Genomic DNA, 23128 nt, shown 5'->3' with positions numbered 1-23128 from the left:
TCTGTCTGTGTAGTGATACAGGCAGTTCTCAAAATGTTTGCCACTTGCTTATCCTCCATCTCTGTACAGCAAGTTTGGGGAATTTTTTTTCTCAAAAAGAAAAAACACAACATAAGATCAAATCCAAGTTCATGTACCATTAAAAATGACTTAATTTTCTTTGGTGGGATTTTTTTTGGGGGGGGGAGGGAGGTTGGGTTTAATTTTTTTCTTTTTTTTTGTTTTTTTGTTTTTTTGTTTTGAAGATAATCACTAAGTTAAAAAGAGCTACAAATACTTTGATGTACATACTTGGTTTTATATTTAAGAAAGATTGGGGGAGTAGACGGATGGTGTGGGGATGGGGAACATTAGAGAATAATGTAGAAGATAGACATACAGGGGCAGCACGGCTGACTGGAAGTCTTAAGACTTAGGGAAGAAAGAAAAATAAGACTTCTTGGAATAGCATCCTCATCTTACGGTTTTCTCATCTATGGGTCTCTAGGACTAAAGTCAATTGCCCTTTCCGAATTTAGACATGATGTAGATATTGGCTTTTAGGCAAATTAATTGTTACAGCTCTGATCTGAAGAATATTTTTTTTCCTTGTAGACTGATGTATGAATGATGAGGGCAGGACCATTTCTGTAAACTTTCATGTTAAATGTGAAACATGTACATTAACCCTTTTTTCTTGCTGAGTCAGTGAAAAAGTACTGACTTTTTCACTTTTTGTAAAAGCTGGTTTCATAAAACAGAAGTTTCTTGAGGTTAAATACAGTTTCTGAAATGAAATACTACTTATTTTATTTAGGGAAGCTCTTTTATCTGAACTGTACAAAGACCATAAGAAATCTCAGAAAGGTTCTCCTACTCAGTGGCTTGACATTGTTTGTATTCTTATATGACATAAAGGAAAACATTAAAAACAAAACATTTTTTTTCTTCAAAGCTAAGGAGGTAACTCTACATACATATGATGCAATTTTTTTTCAAATTAGATTAATTAATAAACTGTACCACATTTAAAGTTGCATACATTAAAATGGGGCAAATACTGCTGTTTTTTATTGCAGCTGTTATTCCAGAGCTCTGTAATAGTTGAATATTCTTAAAGCTCCAGCATTAAGCTGGTGGCCTCCTTAAGACTCAGTATCAGAGGAAACCCATGTTGCTGGTACCCATTGAGGCTCCTCCTGAGCCTTCTGAACTGCAGACAGCAACTGGGCACATGCATCTTGCAAGTTGTCATTCACAATCACATGATCAAAAAACTGGCCAAACTGTGTCTCCATTTTTTGAGCTAAATCCTCCATTTCTTGTAGATCTTCATCCTTTATGAGAAATAGAAAAATATGGATAGCACAGACTTAATGAGATAAACAGAAATCATATGCAGTTTGTTTTGCTGTTACATACATTATAAATTTTATATAAAAACGCTCATGTCAGATAAATTCTATTCTATTCTAAACCACACAATGTATGTTTTTATCTTTAATCTTAATGTTTCCCTGGTCAAGGTTTTGCAGAACTAAATAATGGTAGCCAAAACAATCCCCTCAACTTCCCATATGGCCTTAAATTATCTTACTCTAAAATCTAAGCACTTGAAGCCTTCAACTGTGTATAACCAAACAAAACAAAAAAGAAAGAGAAAGAAAAAAGAAAGAAAACAAAATTTACAGTTAAATATAAATAAAACATATGAAAATTTCAAATGAAATTTTATAAGATAAAACACTGTTCTTGAAATTAAATACTGATAAGAATGACATTATTTTGCCACTTCTAACATGAGGATGGTATGACCTAGCTAAGGTGGATTTAATTTTTAAAACTGGAAAAAAATAATGCGTACTCTAGGAAAAGTTCACGAATTAATTCCACCTGTCTCAGCCCCTCTATAATTTCCATCATCATTAATATATAATGTTTGCATTTAGAGATATATTTTTATAGAAAATTCATATTACAGATAAGATATATTCACCACATTTTTAAAGTAAATTCTAAAACTTTTCCTTTTTCTTTTCTTTTTTTTTAAAGATTTTATTTGTTTATTCATGACAGACACACAGAGAGAGAGAGAGGCAGAGACACAGGCAGAGGGAGAAGTAGGCTCCATGCAGGGAGCTCGATGTGGGACTCGATCCCGGGTCTCCAGGATCAGGCCCTGGGCTGAAGGCGGCGCTAAACCACTGAGCCACCAAGGCTGCCCTCAAACTTTTTCATATGATAAATAATAAAATGTAAATGTCAGTTTTAGGCACAACCAATTTTTTTGTGTGGCTTTGCAAACTTGGCTTGAGTTCTTTTTTTCTTTTAAGCTAGATTAGAAAAAAGAAAAAAATAAGAACAGCATTATAGCATTTATTAAACTTTATTTTAATATCTATAAATCATGTCCAGTAAAAAGGATAAATCATAAGGGCATTATTTAACAAAAATCCCATTCCTTAACATAGGGATGTTGTGGAAACAACACTGATTTTTTACTAGGAAAAAAATAAATTCGTCTATTTCCTCTGTATCTTACCTTGAACTTCATGTCCACAAAGTAGTCTGTAATCATCTTGGCATTTTTCCGAGATTGCTTCATACAACTCATATTAGATGGCTTTATAAATATGACATAGGGCTTCAGTTCCTGGGTTCGAGCTACTTGAATACCCTACACAGAAAAATTAGGTGCATATTTAAAAACAGAAGTCTTAATTTCCTAGAGTCAATGTGAATGTTCTCAACATTTCTAAGATCAGAAATCACCAATTATTTTTAGATAATTTATTTTTATTTATTCTCCTTTGCCCCCCCCCCAGTCCTCAACTCTAAAAATGAAACATTTTAATAATTAAGAGATGGGGTTCTAGAACCAAAATTAAGTTTAAACTGTGGCTCTTCCTCTTATTAGTCATAACACCCTTCTGAAATCTGAGAATAGGATTTTATACATCATCTCGTGGGACAAATCCTAAAAGTGGATCAGTTTCCTCATCCTCACTTCCCTTTCCTCTTATTATTATCTTATACTGGATACTACTGACATCTTCACACTGATCACCAGCCTTGACTCAAGTAAGAACAATTGTCTTATCCCTTGATTCTCTTTAGCACACATGGTATATTTTAAAATGACTACCAAAAAAAAAAAAAAAAACAAAATACGAGGATCAAAAAATGGAGCCTATACATCATGTGTTCCTTATCTTAACTTGCTCACCCCTGCCTCATTCCACATATGGTCTCATAGAGGTAGCTATAGATACGAGAATATAGGAACCTCATCTCCTTGTGTAAAGCAACATCTTATTCCCTCCACAAATTTCCTTGATGCCTTGTGATCAAGGTCAAAGCAGGATTCTTGCTAAGTTTTCTTTATAGCCACCAGCTCAGTTCACTTTTTGTATCTGAGAAGCAAGACTCCTAACTAAAGACAAGATATTGGCAATTGTTCCTTTACATAAGATCCTGGCCATTAGATATGGTAAATGGTCTTATCCCTAAAAATGCTAACAGAATAAAATCTCTCAAATACGACCTACAGCATGTGCACAAAATGCATGACAGTCACTCATTACTTTGGGGAGATGGGAAATGTTCCACCACAGACTTACCTGGGGCTCTAAGTCCATGACACAGATCTTTCCTTCATCAAGGACTGTTTGAACAGCATCCACACTGGTGCCATACAGGTGGCCTTTGTACTCACCATACTCGAGCATCCTGCAAGGGTGCCACAAGGAAAACAAGAACTCTTTCTACAAGTAAAATATTAGTAGTAATTATATGAAGATAAATTCCAACAAGATAGAAGGTAAATATGTGGACTGTGCTAGCACAATAAGAATTAGTGGAAGATAGGAGAAAAAAGTATTAGGGGAATCTAGAACTTAACTATTTCTCCAAAGTCTCTAAAATTTGCAATTCAATTCTGCTCCCTCTCCAAACCCAATGAGTTAGTGTGCTAGTATATCAATTTACATTTCCTTGCTTAACTCTTCAAAAACAAAAGGAATTACCCTAGGAGCTTTTGATAATGCATAAAAATCGTGTGTCTATTTTGAAGGTAAAATAACCAAACGTCAGAATCAGATTCTGAATGTCTAGCTTACCTGTGACTATACACAAGGCTTTCAAATGTTTCCTTTGACACATAGTGATACTCACGTCCATCCATTTCATAACTCTTTTTGGAACGAGTAGTATCTATCAAAAAATGGAATTTTAAAGAAGGTTTTAGAATCTACAAAATGTTTTGATTTGGTACCAATATGCATTTGGATAAAGATGTCCCATCAATACAAATAAATGAATACAGAAACAGATAAATAAAATGATAGAACCAAAAAGAGGGATCCTGAATTGATGATAAGAAAGAAGTTCTCAGGGTACATGGGTGGCTCCGTCGGTTAAGTGTCTGCCTTTGGCTCAGGTCATGATCCCAGGGTCCTGGAATCAAGTCCCACTTCAAGCTCCCTGCTCAGCAGGGTGTCTGCTCCTCCCTCTCCCTCTCCCTTTGCCCCTCCCCCAGCTTGTGTTCTGCTCTCTCTCTCTCTCTCAAATAAATAAAATCTTTTTTTTTTTAATAATAAAATCTTTAAAAAAAGAAAGAAGTTCTCATCTCAAAATCAGTTCAACTATAAACCCTTTTCAAGTGCTCATAGTATGAACCTGAATGTATAAGGTGTTAAGCCAGGGTGGGGAGGCCCTAAGCATGTACCAGCTCTTACTTCAAAACAGGCATGAGTGGATTATGTGTGAGCCCCAAGATGCCTGAAGCCCCCAGGTAGCAGATCTTATATTTAGATAATGCATTTTCCAAGATCCCATTTCATTCCTCACAGCCTAGCCAGATGAAATGATATTATCCATAGTTTACTGATCAGTAACTAAAGATTTTTTTAGAGATTGTATTTACTTATTTATTTAAATTTTATTTACTTATTTATTCATTCATTCATGTATTCATTCATGAGACACACACACAAAGAGAGAGAGAGAGAGGCAGAGAGCCTGACATGGGACTCGATCCTAGGTCTCCAGGATCAGGCCCTGGGCTGAAGCTGGCGCTAAACTGCTGAGCCACCTGGGCTGCCCAAGATTTTATTTATTTGTTTGAAAGAGGGAAGGAGAGCACTGGGGGTGGGGGTCGGAGGTGAGGGGAGGTATAGAAGCAGACTCCTCACTGAGCAGAGAGCCTGGCATGGGGCTTGATCCCAGGACCCTGAGATCATGACCTGAGCCGAAGGCAGAAAACCGATGGAGCCACCCATGCACCCCAGTAACTGAAGATTTTGAAGAGTAACTGACTTGCTCTTGTACACAGACTAATGGAAAGCAAAGTTGAAAACAAGAACCTAGCTGTTCTGACTCCTCCTAGACTAATATTTTCTGCCGCACCCGGTTGTCTCTGATTTGAAATGGAGAAATCCCATGACAGTCTACAGTCTTGTCCAAATGTATTGATAGCCAAGTGAGATGGTGATTAATTTGGGGGATCTCCAGAAGGGAAAGATTGGTGGAGTCTGGATTCAGTGCTATTCTTTGCTTATAGGTTCTCCTACTTAAATAGTACTTGGTACAGAACACAGGGGCTCACTGAGTAACTAAAAGTGATTCATTACCTGCTCATCCATTTATTCAACTAACATGTACCAAGCGCTTCTGCTCCAGATATGTTAGGTTCTTAGAACACAACGATAAATAAAACACAGTTCCAACCCCGTGTCCTATGTATATATTGCAAAGCTGCAAGCTCCTTAATCTGCATTACCACAAATCCTCTGTGTTCATTTAAAAAATGGTATATTTGCATTTGCCAAAGTTTAAGAATGAAATAGATGAATTCTTGATAATATCTATGCATGGAAATGACCAAGTAGGAGTTTGAAATAAGCCCTAAATGATAAAAGGAGTAATGAACATTTAAGACACCCAAAAAGCAAATGTCATCTGAGGGTTATTTTTGTTTTCTCTCTCTTCTTTAAAGGATTTTATTTATTCATTTTATTTTATTTTATTTTATTTTTTAATATTTTTTATTTATTCATTTTAGAGAGAGGGCACACACACATTCATGCGTGCATGTACAAGTGGGAAAGAGAGGCAGAGGGAAAAGGTGAGGGAAAGAATCTCAAGCAGACTCCATACTGAGTGCAGAGCCCATGCAGGGTTTGATCTTATGACCCCAAGACCACAACCTGAGCCAAAACCAGGAGTCAGACGCTCAACCAACTGAGCCACCCAGACGCTCCTGTTTTTTCTTTATTCAAGCCTCTCCACAGATCCTTAGAGTTCCTACACTTATGCCACTTCTCCTACAGCTTTGCATTGAAAAAAAATTCCAGTAAAATACTATAGTTGTCACATTATAATAAATTATATAAAGGGTCACCTGGGTGGCTCAGTCAGTTAAGTGTCTGCCTTCAGCTCAGGTTATGATCCCAGGATCCTAGGATGGAGCCCCACCATTGGGCATCCTGCTCAGCGGGGAGCCTGCTTCCCTCTTTGCCCCTCCTCCTGCTTGTGCTTTCTCCTGCTCTCTATCTCAAATAAATAAATTAAATCTTTAAAAATATATAAATAAATTATGTAAATATAAACCTAAGATGACTCCTTCTCTGTGGCTTCTGTTGGACTTTATTTTATATGGTAGGCTAAAAATCTGTGAACTGGTTAATAACTAGAGGTATTCGTCTTAAAACTATTCACTCAATTTAAAAAGCAAAATATGGGCAACATTTTCTCACTTTGAATGATTGCTAGCCATACTTCTTACAGTTCTTCTATGTTCTGTGGGAATTTGATTTTTATCCAGATTATTGAAAAATGGTGATTTCTTTTGTAGTTTTTGTGTTGGAGATCAATGTCCATTCTTACATATGTAAATAGTGTTTGGAAAGCATGACTTATGGTATGTAATCATAAAGCAACATTTTCCTGTCATCTACTGCCTTCTGTGGGACAAGACCTTCCCCTGGTCCTGGATGAAAATATAGCAGTTACCACAACTCATCCGATTATGCTTAGTTTAAAATAAATAACCCACCATCATTCGTGCCACAAAACACAGTCTCAATCTAATAACTAAAATTCCATTCCTATGTAATAATCAAAATTATGAATTTCATTTCCATTTTAGGCTTCTCTTGGCTCAGACTTGCTATAGCCATGGAAGCTGCAGTTAGAGAAGCCACAAGTCAGGAAAGGGAGTAGGATTCACTTCTTCTCTTCTCTTTCATTGAAGAGTAGTAGTTCCCTCTCAGTTTTACAACTGCCCAAGGCTAGAATGCAGAAAGGAGAAGAAAGAGCAGGAAAATTCTTACTTACTGATGTTGATGGTGATGCTGGATACTACAGGTTTCTTTTCGACTTGGCAGATATTTAAATTTGTCTCTGTTCCCCTAGAGGATGCATGGGTTATTCTGCAAACCCTACCACCACCACCACTACCACTGGGTATCTCAAATTCATCTCTATCCCAGTTAGTCATCTGTGATTTCTAAAAGAGCAGCTGCTTCCCAAACTGCAGCCCTTGGCCACTCCTCTAAATTTTTAGATTTTTCAAGTATAATTCTGTCCCCCAAACTGCACAGAACACATACTAAGTTCTTAAGTGGTCTCTCTAAGTTCCTGTCTTGCATTGAAGTGAAGGGGAAGCACCCACATGCAAATGCTCTTTCCTGCCATGGATGGTATAATCATACTTACAGATTTATATAAAATTATATCTGCCTATATTAAAATTTTAAAAATAAGATAAGGTATTTAAAGAGCCAAGCACAGTGCCAGGAAGATAGTATTATTATTACTTAGCTATTATTACTAAATATTAGTTTTCCTGAAGGATCATCTATATGACTGCTAAGAAATGGAAAAGAAACAGTAACTTTTTAAAAGCCTAGCCAGCCACATGCCAATGAATCAATTTATAAATATTATATAAGGACTATCCCTTGTGTTTCATCTTTTTACAGCAAATATGGTATGGCATAGTTAAGTGAGATCAGTGCACCTGTGGACGCAAAGACAGTTTGACCAAAACATCAACTGCTAGGAAAGAGCAACTACACGTACGTGGCACAGCACTTTGGAAATGGTTAGGATTAAGTTCAATAAGTTGTCTTCTCAGTTCATTGACTCCAACGCCAGAAGGTCCTAAACACAAAAAGCCACATACAGAAATCATTAGATGTGGTGATGTAATCATTTCAGTTCTTCTGTTGAAGAAATTTGAGAGAAATTAGGGAAATTACATATCTTCTCTTCTCACAAACTGAAACAATTCCAGAAAGCTCTTAGGAATTTTTCTGGTGACCCACAGAGTGGCCCACACTTCTTCAACATCCCAGAAACACCAAGTCTCATGTTGGGTACTATGAGAATTCGCTGGCCTCATTTCAGATAACCTGACACAACCTACTTTTCCTGTCAGATGAAGTATCTATCACATCACAACCCAGAAATCAGCCCCTAGAATTACGGGTTCTGTGTCTTACAGAATTTGAGCACATATCCTAATAGGTAGTGAGTCAATGCCTCATGGGCAACTGAAGTCAGGGCTGACTCCATGCAGTTATATACGTCCCATGCTTAGGATCTACACTTGGTTTCATGCTCTTTTTTTGCCATCTTGAAATGTTAATTTTTAAAGATTTATTTATTTATTTGAGAGAGAGAGAACACATGATTGGGAGGGACAGAGGAAGAGGGAGAGAGAATCTTAAGCAGGCTCCATGCCCAGTGCAGAGCCCAAGGCAGGGGCTCACAGGTCCTCGATCTCACAACCCTGAGATCAGGACCTGAGCTGAAACCAAGAGTCAGAGGCTTAACCAACTGTATCACCCAGGCTCCGTGAAATGTCAATCATTTTTTAAGAAGCTCTTGTATTTTGATTTTGCCCCAAGCCTTGCAAAGCTGGTCCTGGCTGTAAGGCATGTTGTTCTGCTCTACAGGGCCCATCTCCCCTCTCCCTTGATCACAATTGGAATACACAGAGATGGCAGCAAGATCAAAGTTATTACTGCTGCAGGGACCCAGCTTGGCAGAGCTCTTGGTCACAAAAGCAGGGCACCCCAGTACTATATTTGCCATTCTTTAGCACCATAGCTACAGTCCAAAAGGTGTTGAACACTTTTCGAAAGAAGGTGATTACAAATTTCTTAGGGAAAGAGATTTTAAGGATTTTTATGTCTGATACTGATTGATAATGCATCTGGGGGCATACTCATCTATGCTTATAGAACAAACTCTAAACAGGTTTAAAAAAAAAAAAAAGCTTCATCATAATACAACCTGTTATTACCCCAGTACGGATATACCAGGGCATACCACATTCAACCATAGACAATAAAAGCAAGAGACAACAAAGTTTTATTTATAAACACATACAAATAAAACAGGATTTTTAAAAAAGATGTTCATATGGGAGTCCCTAAAGAATTCTACTTTTGCCACTACTCCCAACACAAAACAACTGAATCTAGAGGAAGAACTTCACTATGGAAGAGAGACACAGGGACGTACCCACGAGCACAATGAGACGGTGCTTGTCTGAAGGGCGTCGCTGGTACCTGACCACCTCCTCGTACGGGGCGGCCAGCGCACTGAGGCAGCCGCCAGCCTTGCACACCTCTGCAGCTCGCAGTTGGCCCAGGTGAGACTTGCGGCGACAAAGGCGCATGCTGCGGCGGAAGCCAGCTGGGAGGGGCAGGAAGGCACACGACGTCACATCCAGGCAGGAGAGAGCACTTTTCCTTCCATACCTGATGGAGCCTGCGGTGACTGTGATCAGCAAGTGTTAATTAACATACTCATGCCTGTCTGAAGGCAGAGAATAGGAAGCAACGCAAAGGAAAGGTAGCAAAGTGCCCCACAGGTTGCTAAGGTGCACCCAGTGCCCATCATGTGCCAGGTGCTGGGGTTCTAGTGGTCAACTACATCAAACCTACTTCCTCCTGACATTTGCATTCCATGGAGGAGAGACAGAAGTAAACACATCTACAAAAATAAGTGCTTAGAGGAAGGGTCGCTGGATAAAGAGTGATGGGGGTGCTTCTTGTTGCAGGCAGTTCAATTACAGTGTGTGGGGAAAAGTGACATTGAGCAGAGGTGGAAATGAAGTAATGGAGCTAAGTGAGGAGGCTTCTGGGGGAAATGCAACCCAGGCTAAGGGAACAGCAACTGCTAAGGTGCAGAGAGAGGAGTGTTTTGGGAGTGTTGGGGAAGCACACTGTTGAGGAGACCCTAGTGAAGCAGAGTGGTGAGCAGTAGGGAGAATGGTAGGAAATGGGGTTGGAGAGGAGGCAGGGAAGGTGGCAGGGAGCTCCAGCAGAGTGTTGTATTGTGGTCCAAGTGGGATGAGAAGTCACTGGGTGGTAGAGAAATGGGTGTGATGTGGTTTATGTTTCTGAAGAAGTCCTCCATTGCTGTGGGGAGGATGTAAAGTGTGGGCTCACAGGAGAGTAGTTAGGAGTCCCTTGCAGTGCCCCAAGTGAGGGAGGATCAGAATGGAAACAGTGGAGTTGGCTGATTACTCACATTTTTCAGATGGATACACTAAGACATAGACAGGTTAGCTGGCTGGTCACAACTGTGTCATCCAGTGGCAGAGTTGGATACTAACCATGATTTCTGAACTCCTAGAATCCTGCCTAATCTGCCCACCAAATCACAGGGCTTTCTGGCATTTTCAAAAAAGAGCTGTTCCCATGTCCTTCCTGTAGATAGAACTAGAACACCATGTATTCGTACCAATACCTACAATGCCAGCTCAACACTACAGGATTCATTCCAGCCACCCACCCCCAGCCTTTCCAATGTGTAACTCCTTTCTCTAACAGTGACTGATTGTCCTCAATACACTTACTTATTGTATTTGTCAAAAGCACCTGTGCAGGACAAGGTATGGATGGTATTAGCAACCTGGCAGAAAGTGTCAGAGCCCAAGCTAGGTGAAAAGGCTGTTTTGTAGAGGCTGTGAGGTATCAGAGGCCAGGTGATGGCAGCTGTCCTCCTCACTTTGCTCTGGCTCTGACAACATGTTCCAGGCCACCATCATCCCCTGCACAAATGTTCTCCTCACACTGCTCAGGGATGCCCCACCCCAGGCTGCTTCTTCCCGACCTTTTTGCAAACGCCTACTCTTTTAGCCTTAATGGCATTGGGGTTGAGTTATTCTCAAGGGGATACAGAAAAGTGGCCTCAGCTTTTTTTTAAAGTTCTCTCAATGATTCCAATGTTCATTCAGGCCCAAAGAGCCAATATTTCACTTTATAGACCCTGCTGTTCCCCTACTGTCTCTTGGAGGATCCCGGCATGGGTTTACATGAGCCCTGAAGTGGGTTCTTCAGAAAACTCTGCCAAGTTGACAGATTATAGTAATGTGGGCATCAAAACTAAGTTTAGTAGTCAGAGAACTGGCCTCTTTAGAGTAAGATAAATATGTCATACAACATTTTGGAAGAAAACAAAAGGTTTGTTTTTGATGGACAATTAAGAGATATCCAGTGGAAACCAGATGAATTATAATGAATCATCAACATAGAAAAATACTGACCCCAAAAAAGGAATTGGCTGATAGAGGGAAACCAAAATAAGGAATAAGTTTGGAAATGTGCATCAGCAAGGGAAACTTTCAGAAGAGTCAGGATGGTAGGAACAAAACTTGACAAGTGACAAAGACCCACCTCTTATTAATCATTACCTACCGATAAAGAACTTCTGACCAGAGCCAACAAATTCCCCCTTGTCTGGAACACAGAGAATGGCAGGAACAGAATAAGCGAAGGAGGAGAAGGAGAAGTTTACTTAGAACAGATGCATGAAATTATCTTCAAATCTGCAAGTGACACCATTTCAGATGTCAGCACAGCTGAACTCATCTTGAATGGCTTATTTGAAGACTGTCCTAAGCACTTTCCAGTCTATCACATGCACCAAACCATGTGGAAACGCACTTCAGAATTTTATCAATACACTGACTATACTCTGTCAAGTATAATTGAAACAAAAAGCTATTTTAGGCTTGTTAAAGTTATAAGAAAGATATTGAGTCACAGTAAAAAAATAAATAAAAATTAGGTATACATTTTTTAAAGTACCCAAAGAAAACTGACTTCTAAAAGGAAACAGATGAACTGGCTTTGGCTTAAACTTGTAGAAATGGTATTCTGCAGGACCTACAATTAATTCCTTTGTTAGAAGTGAGTTTTTATTTTCTCCCTGATAAAATGGTTTATTCTGTATAAAATTAGTATTTGCTCTGTTGCTGCTAATTGTAACTGACTGTCCAGGAATCTGAGAGACAAGGGTGAGGAATACTGATCCCAGTGGCTCTGAAGCACCTAGAACTTATTTAAATTCCTCCTCTGCTTCCCCTGGGGTCTCAGAAAAATTCTTACAAACTCCAGGGAAAAAAAGTTATAAAAATGTCATTTTCAAATTACTTTTTACTAATAGATATTCCTTTCACTTAGCAATTCTGTTCTGATCATTGAAATGTATGAAGAGCCACTGTTCATAAAATGAACATATACAATCTTTTCCTCTTAACCTTTTTTAAACATATATTTTAAAGAAAACACACCAATATTGATTCCATCTTCTGTGAAGTATATTTTTCTAAATGAAATGTCAGCAGTTTTTTTTTCTTTTTCAATTTTTTATTTAAATTCTAGTTAGTTAACATCCAGTGTAATATTGGTTTCATGAGCAGAATTTTGTGATTCATCACTACTAGTGTCCTCCTCAATACCCATCACCCATTTAGTCCATCCCCTCCAGTAATCTTCAGTTGTTCTCTATCGTTAAGAGTCTCTCATGGAAACATTTACTTAGGAATATATTCATAATTCTTAACTACTTTCATCATTCATTTTTATTTTATTTTTTTTTAAAGATTTTATTGATTTATTCACGAGAGATAGAGAGAGAGAGAGGCAGACACAGGCAGAGGGAGAAGCAGGCTCTAGGCAGGGAGCCCGACGTGGGACTCGATCCCGGGGCTCCAGGATCACGCCCCAGGCTGAAGGCGGCGCTAAACCGCTGCGCCACCTGGGCTGCCCCTCATTGTTCATTTTTAAATATTTTTCTATGAAATTGAATATCTTATCACTGATTTCACCCTTAAAATATGTCTTATTTTAAAAGGTATCCTATCAAGCATGAGGTACTGAAACGTCTTAAATAGAGCTCTATGTGGCTTATCCAGGAAATGAAAACAATTACCTTCTGAAAGTTCCTCTGGAGATTTGGGTCAGTGAAGAAAAAGACATGAAAACATTAAGTCTTTGAGAAGATCAAGTCGGTCATCCAACAAAGACAAATGACAAAGGTGAGGCATTCAGGTCACCCTAGGGAAGGCTGTAACACAGGTAGGCCTGGCAAGACAAACGCATGACATACTACAGGGGACCAGGAACTCACAGAACCAGACTGTGCTGCTCAGAGAACAATAAATAACTTTCTGCAAGTTACTTATCTATATTCTCCCCAAGGGCTTTTTATCTAGGAAGACTTACAAAATAAGGCTTGAGAGACAGAAATCATAGGAAGGCAAGTGCTGCGAGCCTCCATTCTCCTCTCACAGAGGCTGTATACACAGTCCTGCCCAGCGGGCACTTCAGCAGCATTCTGCCTCAATATCCTCATTCCTTACCCCTCATGGGTCCAGTGACACACGTCCATCTCCAGCTGGCCCACTGGAGACAGGGGGAACTGAACACACAGCATACTTTTTTCTAGATTTTTTAGAAGAATTTATCTTTTCTTTAAGATTTTATTTATTTGATAGTGAGAGAGCAAGCAACTGAGAGAGAGAGAGAGAGAAACATGCATGGAGGGGAAGAAGGGCAGAGGGAGAGGGAGAGGCAGGCTCTCCACTGAGCTGGGAGCCCCATGCAGGGCTCCATGTGGGGCTGGATCCCAGGACCCCAGGATCATGACCTGAACCAAACACAGATTCTTAACCGACTAAGCACCCAGGCGCCCCTGTTATCTAGATATCTTAAAACATCCATCTTCTCTGTTGCTATTCTTTTTATGACATTCCTAATTACACTGTATCATCACCTCCTGGAGAAATTCAAGGAGGTCACATGATACTGCATTTGGAGAAAGAGTTGAGACCAAAACTGAAGAAACTGAACTACCCAATAAGAGCTCTAAGTAAAAGAATTAAGCATCATGAATAAATATCAAGAATTATTTACTTAAAAACTTGCCAGCTGGGTGTTAACTGTTCCTTCATTGACCTTCTAAGTGACCTGAGCTCAAATGTAGTTGAGAGTACTCAATCTTTTGACTATGAGGAGTCCAAAAGGGGCAGGTCACAGTAACTAAGGCAGCTGCACACTTTCCTCTGTAGTTATTAGAGAAACAACTGCTGCATGCTCGTCCAGAGCAAGATTCACAATAGTGCTAGCGAGCACCACAGGGTCACATATTCTAAGCACTTTACTTATAGAAGTTATTTTTCCCACTTTAGACACGGAGCAAGTGAAGGGCAGAGAGGTGAAGTGATGGAGAAGCCACAGGTAATGAGTAATGGAGCAAGATTCCTACTTGGACACTCTGGCTCCAGTTCCTGGCTCTAACCATTACACCATGCTGCCTCTCCCCTCACAGATGCTCCAAATACTTCTGAGCCTCAACCACAGTTTTAGTGTATGGACTCTCTTCCAGAAAAATGAGGAGTTGAACATAGAGCAAAAAAGGACTAGGTAGCTCCGTCGGTTAAGCATCTGCCTTCAGCTCAGGTCATGATCTCAGGGTCCTAAGATTAAACCCCGTGTCAGGATCCGTGCTCAGCATGGAGTCTGCTTGTCCCTCTCCCTGCTTGTGCTTACTCTCTCAAATAAATAAAATCTTTTTTTTTTTAAAGAAGAACTATAATCCAGAGGAATTAAAAATTAAACCAGTCCCAAACATAGAGCCAAGTGTACGTACCCTAATAGACCAACTATCTAACTGAAAAGAGGAAACTTAGAAACAACATAAATGGTAGGTAAGTCATTTAAGTGCATGGTTCCCAACTCCATCTGTCTTAATGACATCTTTTTTATGACCAATATTTATTGCAATCTCCCTACTCTTATGAAATTAAATTGATAGAATCTACTACACACTTAATTTTTAAAACCAGTACAATGTTCTAACTGTAATATCAAGAAAAAGGCTAAAAGGAATTAATTTGTATCTTAAAAATGTATATTTCAAGATATAAATCCTCAGGCATGACTTTTCTAGAAGACCTAAGAAACTGTTAGATGCTTATAAGTTGCTACTTATACTGAAGAAGCATGGATTAAAGGAAGTGAAAATATCCCTTATACGAAGCATAGAAAAATAGGAGGGCAAAGAAACAGTAGATGTGGGAATAACAAGAGCTCTGATAAGTTGTAACAGACCAGGTTTATTTCTATATAAAAGAAAGAGGAAATTGCCTTATTTGAAGTAGGGATAATATACCAAAGCAATTACAGATTGACAAAATGGAGAAAATGAGAAAATATATTTTTGGAAGCAGGGGAGTAATGTTAACATGCCCCCAAAAGTTGCAAAATACCCTGAGACCTATATTGTTACTCATGATGTCAACCTTAGTCTGAGGGACACACACTTGACGATACCATATGTCATCAATAGTAACAAATAACATGTTAAAGAAAAATAAAAAAATCAATCAGTATAGATACCTCACTTTCCAGTTTATTTCTTATCAGTTTGAAGCAGACAGAAGGTGTGGAATCAATGATTCAATAATTAAAAGGCAATGTCTTTAATTCTATTCAAATGTCTCTCTCCATAATGATTCTCTTCTACACAACTGAGTTTTTCATGTTATGTCTTGTGAAAACGTACATCACTACTGTGTATTAAATAACTACTCATTTATAGTTGTAATGTGTTTTGTCCGACAGGACATTGAAAATATTGCACAGGATGGTCTCCACACTCCAGGACATCTAGTATTCCTGACTCCTACCAGTTAAAAGCCAGTTGTGCCCCAAATCAATGTGACAACCAAAACATGCTCCCACGGAGCTCCAAAATGTCTAATAAGGAACACTGGTCAAGGTGAAGCTAATAATATCTCACAACCATACTGTTGAAGTATTTAATAAACAATTATTGTATAAGGTCCCTAAACGTGTGTTTAAACGATACCAAAATTTGGAATAGACCCTTAAAAATCAATACCAAATACTCATTTTTCACTTACCAGATTCAAATGTTTCTTCATCTATGGTTTCCCGTGGAGACAAAAAAAACAAAAAAAACAAAAAAAAACAAAAAAAACTCAAAAGTGTCATTATATTACTATCTGTACTGAGTCTATATTTTAACAGTCTAATTCCCTGACCCAGTGCCTCTGCATACACACCAACTTCTAAAATTCTTTCCTGACTCAAGGCCAAGTCATTAGCGTCTCTATGGCACACTAAAGCCCTAAAGGAGATATATGGCATCAGGGAGTTGGGCTGTGATATTAAGCAGGGGTGCTGCGGGAGCTTAAAATAAATAAAACAGAAGAGAATAAATAAAATTAAAAGAGGCTCAGAGGGAAGAGAAAGGTAGAAGGTCATAGGAAACACCAATGGATGTCAGACAGGGGACAGCTTTGCTGTGAAGAGGCTTGCACATGGAGGAGGGAGGTACCCTGCCTCATTGAGGGGTGGGGGTATGTCAAGGAGAATGCGGGTATCAATGGTGTGACTGGATAGGCTTTTTAGGTGACAATGTAAGATTTCATATAAACCAACTTTCTCATCAGTTAAAACAGTTATTAGCATTTTAAAGAGATATTAAAGATTAAGAAACTAGAATGTATGTGGGGAGCAATTAAAAATACACAGCAACATCACCAATGCATGCATCCTTGGATCAAGCCTTACTGCTTCTAGGGTATACTCACCCATGTATGAAATAAGGTATTTACAAAGCTATTCATTGTGGCACTGCTTGTAATAGAAGAGATAGGGCGTAGCTGGAAAGTTTACCAATAAGTGATTGTATAAACGCACATTAATTATTTAACCAACGTGCTGTTAAAAACAAATGAAGAGGCTTTCTATGTACTAAGATGGAATCATATATAATGCTAAGGGAAAAAAGCCAAAAACAGAAAAATGTGTATAGCATATCATCAAAAAAGTCCTTTTTTTAAAGGGTGTTTTTTTAAAAAATGGTGAGCATGATGGTGGGGAAGGGAGAAAAAAAATACACATCATTGCTTTTGTATGAACAGAGTATGTCTGGAAGGTTCAGCAAGAAAGTGAGAGTATTTATTGCCTCAAGAAATAAAGCTGAGTAGGGGAGCAGGGAAAGAAAGGAGCTCTATACTTTTACAGTTTTTAAATTTCAAAGTATGTGAACATATTACCTAATAAAATTTTTAAATTAAAAATTATAGAAAGAAATGAGTATTGCTGGGAGTTTTAAAAAAACAGAATGTGAAAAAAAAAAAGAAAAAAAAACAAACAAAAAAAACCCGAATGTGTACTTGATAACATAAATACTGTGTCAGCATTATTCTGTAGTTGTTCTGGAAAGTATATGTGAATCTTTTAAATATCCACTATTTAAAGATTTATATTGTTCTTTAATTTCTAAAAACCAGATTATCTCAGAAAGCCAAGATAAATTCACTTATCAGACTAAAGACTTTCCAATAGTCTCCCAACATTACCCTAGTGATTCTTGAGCCAATCTTAGTTCTGCCACTAAATTTGGAAAATCTTTTCCCAATTTACCAAAAAAATTAAGTATAGTAATGTAAAACGTTTTCATATATTTCTCAAAAATTTGGAACCCATTACTAATTACCTACACTAGAATCTATCAGAAGATGTTACCACACAATAACAAAGAATATTTGCTGCTTTTTAAAAATTAGCATTTCAATATTTTATAGTATTTCACAAAGAGCATGGCGGCTTCCGGACACTCCACCTGAATGTTACTGAACCTAACACCTGAGCGTTACTAAGTGTTCCTGTGATCACTTCCAAGACACTACTTTCTAGAACACTTTCTAGAAGGTTGGTTTGGAGCCTGGAGGCATTCCCACAACTGGGCTTCCCTTCCAAGTGCCAGAATCAGAAAAAGGATGCAGTGAGAGGGTTCATTTTACACATTTCTTCCAGAGGAAAGGACCGTGGCCCCATTTGGCCAACTCTACTTTAAAAAAATCTATAGCTGAGGTGATTCATATTCCTTCTGGTGGTAAATCTGTCAAGAGGAAATGTTACCTGCTTCCACACACTTCTCGTCAATCTTCATGTCATCTTCTATAAAAGAGGATAGAAAGGGGAAAATGGAACTTAAAATGTATTAGTATCACAAACAAAATTCCCAATGTATAAGTTTAAGTCAGTAAAACTCAAACCATCTTACAATAACATTACTCTTACAACTATTCCTCATGCTTGCTCACTTGGAGAGAGAAAAAGGACTGCACTGTATTTTTTTTTTTTTAGGACTGCACTGTATTAAATGAAAATCTATGGTACAGAAGGCTACATAACATAAAATGGTTAAAATTTTAAAAGCATCAGCTTTTTGGGTGGGCCAATTAATTTATCTCAAGATTATCTACAAATGGAGATGGTAGTAATATCCACCATATAAGAGAAAATTGAGATAATGTATGAAAAACTTAGACAGATGGTAAGTGCCCAATAAATGTTAACTATTTTTACCTTTAGCTGGGGTCTACATAGGAGAATAAGAGAATGTAATTGTTAAAACCACCTATCCTAATATTCAAAACCCTCTACAACATGATCCAAACCCAACTTTGAAGGCTATTGTCTACTTCTTTCCTTCCCATATCTCATACTCCCACTAGAGTATCCACCATGAATCCTCCTCTGCACCTTTGCTTATGCTATTCCCTTTGCCTGTAATGCTTCAGGGTCCATCTCAAACACTAACTAAAATGAATATCTCTACCATGAGCCGCATAGCATTTTCTTCCTACTACCTTGAACTGTCTACTACTGCACATCTATTCTACTTTGTAATATAATCATTTGAGTAATTGCCTTATTTGCCCTCCTCAATAGCTCCTTGAAAGCAGAACTTGTTAATATTTCTACTTTACAGAGCTTAGTACAGTATCTTGCACATAATAGTTACCTGATAAATTATTAAATAGAACTGAAATTTCCTTTTAAAGTCACAATGGTTGATTTGAATTTATGTATTGAAGAAATAATTTTTTCAGCACTGTATATCTTGTGCCCTAATACAGTGCTCAGCACTTCCTAAGTGATCAACAAACAGTAGTTTAAAGGGTCTTAAAAAATATTTTATTTATTTATTTATTTATTTATTTATTTATTTATTTAGTGGGGAGGTAGAGAGAGAATCTCAAGCAGACTCCGAGCTGAGCACAGAGCCCAACATGGGGCTCAATCCCAGGATCATGAGATCATGACCTGAGCCAAAATCAAGAACTGGTTGCTTAATTGATTGAACCACCCAGGCACCACAATAAATAGTGGTTTAAAAAATTAGTCTTATCATATTCTAAAAGTATAAATAACTATTGGTATAATAAGCTACATTATCAATTCATACAATAAACTTATCACCACCTCCTTACAGACCATGTCCTTAACGAATGTTTTTTAAGCAACATATGCAATATGAAAAATTTTATAAAATAGTACTGTTTTATAGAGATAAGGAGACAGATAAACAAGTAACATAGCTGCCATTATGAGAGATTATTTTTCAGGTCAATATTTTATAACATCATTGAGTCTGTTAGTTCCTAAGATGTAACTAGAAGTTTTATGTGCTTTTTTTAAGCAAAGAAAAACTACAATTATTATTCCTATTTACAGAGGACAGGAGTGATTTTCTAATAACAACACAAGTAGCCCTGATTCTTCTAACTTGCAACACCGGGATCTAAGACAGACACTGATTTTACTGTCTCAAAATCAACATTCCACATCATTGGCAAGGGTAGGTGTCATGGATCGATTTGTATTCCTCCTGAATTTATATGTTGAAGTTCTAACCCCCAGTATGGTTTTATTTGGAGACAGTGCCTTTATGGTTGAATGAGGTCATAAGATTTGGGCCCCAACCCAAAAGGACAGACAGTCATCTGCAAGCCAGAAAGAACCAGACCCACCGAACCTTGATCTTGGACTTCTGGCTGTCAGAACTGTGAGAAAATAAGTAACTGTTGTTTAAGGCACCCAGTCTGGGTAGTGATGGCGGCCTGAGCAGACTAAAATGGTGGCTCGTTACCCAGAGGGCCACAAAGACCCAGGCTCTCCAAAGGCCTCCCCATGTTCCCTTTCCAATTTCAGGACTGAAATATGGGGATGGCTAGGGAACTGCTCTTCTCACTTCCCTCCGCCCCCACAAGCAGATGGCCTCTTGCTTTCTTGCTTTTGGGAATGTGTGTGTTTGGCATCATAACGAGTCACCTGGGTGCCTGGGCTTGGAGAAGGAGATAAGTAATAACTGAAGCTTCCATTTGCCCTTGATGCAGGGCCCTTCAGACAGAAGTTTCAATCCAGTCTACACTGCCTGCAACACCTCCCAATATTCTTACCTTCTTCAGACCTCAATATTTTCATCCATAAGATGGGAACAATCACAATTCCTTACAGGGTTATTTTTAAGTCTGTGTGTAAAACAGTTGACACAAAACAGCAAACCAGTTTGACAACTTTTATTGAATTTTTACCACGTGCTGCATATAAATGTTATCCCTCTTTTCTCCTATTCCTCTGTGAGGACAATTACACTATGTGTGCTTTCTTTTGATGGACATCTTTTTTTTTTTAATTAATTTTTTTTTTTTTTTACAAATTAAGATATTAGTGACTGGAACACTACAGGTATTTAGGAAGATCTTTTTTTTTTTTTTGGAAGATCTTAATAAATAGCAGAACTGGATTGAAGTGAATTAAGAAAAATATACAAAATTTCTACAAGACTTTGGAAATGATTTTTTTTTTCAAATACTGATTTCTTACCTTCTTCCATAGAAATTGCTGGGTACAGACAGATAATAGAAGCAAAAAAAAAAAAAAAAAAAAGAGAGAGAGAGAGAGAGAGAAAGAGAGAACACATTGGTTAATGCTATAGTTTCTCAGATTAATTTTAGTAAGAAAAGTGAAGTGCCAAAATTATAGTAATTAATATTCTGGGGTTAATCTATAGAAATTTGGTAGAGTTTTGGTAACAAAATGATAAAATGAATATCCTAGAGAAACTAATACATTTATGAATCTTGTTGGAAATGGAGATCTTGCTTCTGGCAAATCTATTCTCTTCCCACCCTAAAGTTCTGTAAGGGTTGCATTCTACTGATTTCTGAGTTAATGCACTTAGTTCAGCATATTTTAGGAACTCAAATTTTAACTGGAATAAAAGGAAGGGAGGGAAGAAGGAGGGAAGGAAAGAGAAGAAAGGAAGGAAGAAAGAAAGAGAAAGGAGGGAAAAAGGAAGAAAGAAAAGAGAAAGGCGACTACTTAACTGTATATGCATCCTCAGTAAACATATTTTTAATAGTTATCTGCAAAGTTTTCATTAAGTCTTGTTAAATAAAATTGCTTATACCTCTGGATTCAATAACCTGTTCCTGAGGTTAATTTCTCGCTAGGGTAACATTAAGCAGAAAGATACAAGATAATACTTATGGCAGCACCAACTAAAACAGTTAAAAAGAAATGATCTAATAGTTTAGAAACTGATCATGCTCCATCAGAAACAACCCTGTGAGAGGTGACCCTTTAAGTCGGTGGCTCTATCCTCGAGGTTCTTGGACTTAGAGGTGTATGAGTACAGTAATAGGGGCTGACAATTCTTTATCGGGATGGACTTTCCCAAAAGCCGAATGTAAATCGCACTCAGGCTACACAAGCAAATTAAGCATCAACCCGTGGTGATACTAGTTATCAGATGCTGGTTAAAAGCTTCATCAGCATTTCCATGTGCCTTTGAGAAAAGAAATAGGAAACCAGATTAGAGAAGAACTTTCATCTGATTTGGTAAAAAACAACAACAACAAAAAACTTTTTCAAAACACAGGGGAAATAGCTAAAATATCACTATGAAGATCGTATCACGAAAATTCTCATAGAAGTTACATTTAAAAAAGAAAGTGGAGCCCGGGTGGCTCAGCAGTTTAGCGCCGCCTTCAGCCCAGGGCCTGATCCTGGAGACCCGGGATCAAGTGGAGACCCAGGATGGAGTCCCGCGTCGGGCTCCCTGCATGAAGCCTGCTTCTCCCTCTGCCTGTGTCTCTGCCTCTCTCTCTGTGTCTCTCATGAATAAATAAATAAAATATTAAAAAAAAAAAAAAGAAAGAAAGTGGCATTTCAGCTGCTACCATAGTACTGAAAGATACATATCCATAAGGTGATATGAAAACATGGCCAGTGTGAAGAGATCCTAAGAAAGTTTTCTTCCTTCAAAACTGTCTCTATAGTTGTCACCATAAGTCTTCAAGAGAAAAAGAGAAGAAAAACTAATTTGGGGGCTGAGACAATTAGCAATAAAGTGATGATGGACTTGTCACAGACTAATCTGTGACACTGACGCTGTTGTCCAGTAGACTTCAAGTCCCTTTCCCACCTCCTCGTCCCCTGTCTCCTTCCTTACTTTCTTTCCAGGGGCCTGCAGGAGGGTCTTTCTTTTCTTTCTTCTTTCTTTTTCTTTCTTTCTTTCTTTCTTTCTTTCTTTCTTTCTTTCTTTCTTTCTTTCTTTCTTTCTTTCTTCTTTCTTTTTCTTTCTTTCTTTCTTTCTTTCTTTCTTTCTTTCTTTCTTTCTTTCTCTTTCTCTCTTTCTTTCTTCTTTCTTTCTTTCTTCTTTCTCTCTTTCTCTCTCTCTTCTTTCTTTCTTTCTTTCTTTCTTTCTTTCTTTCTTTCTTTCTTTCTTTCTTTCTTTCTTCTTTCTTTCTTTTTCTTTCTTTCTCCTTCCTTCCTTCCTTCCTTCCTTCCTTCCTTCCTTCCTTCCTTCCTTCCTTCCTTCTTAAATTTTATTTATTTATTTGACAGACAGTGAGAGAGACAGAGAGAAAACACAAGCTGGGGGAGCAGCAGGCAGAGGGAGAGGGAGAAGCAGACTCCTTGCTGAGCAGAGAGCCTGACGATGTGGGGCTGTATCCCAG

At 38.1% G+C, this 23128-nt stretch overlaps 1 protein-coding gene across 1 annotated transcript in view; it reads right to left on the bottom strand.

Moving 5' to 3' along the window:
- Positions 1-358: 358 nt before the first annotated feature.
- The window catches only part of MPP4 (MAGUK p55 scaffold protein 4), a 40271-nt gene continuing 17501 nt past the window's right edge, over positions 359-23128 (bottom strand). The window contains exons 12-21 of the mRNA XM_077884891.1: positions 20991-21008; positions 18237-18275; positions 13213-13227; positions 11694-11735; positions 9511-9684; positions 8062-8142; positions 4098-4191; positions 3600-3708; positions 2522-2656; positions 359-1316 (exon numbers count right to left, since the gene is read on the bottom strand). Of these exons, the coding sequence (XP_077741017.1) occupies positions 1125-1316; positions 2522-2656; positions 3600-3708; positions 4098-4191; positions 8062-8142; positions 9511-9684; positions 11694-11735; positions 13213-13227; positions 18237-18275; positions 20991-21008 (899 nt within the window). The 3' untranslated portion in view covers positions 359-1124. The remainder of the gene's footprint in view (positions 1317-2521; positions 2657-3599; positions 3709-4097; positions 4192-8061; positions 8143-9510; positions 9685-11693; positions 11736-13212; positions 13228-18236; positions 18276-20990; positions 21009-23128) is intronic.

Source organism: Canis aureus, chromosome 36 (genome assembly GCF_053574225.1).
Source record: "Canis aureus isolate CA01 chromosome 36, VMU_Caureus_v.1.0, whole genome shotgun sequence".
NCBI classification, from domain to species: Eukaryota; Metazoa; Chordata; class Mammalia; order Carnivora; family Canidae; genus Canis; species Canis aureus.
Note: the sequence above shows the minus strand (reverse complement) of the source record. Positions and strands in the feature narration are given on the sequence as shown.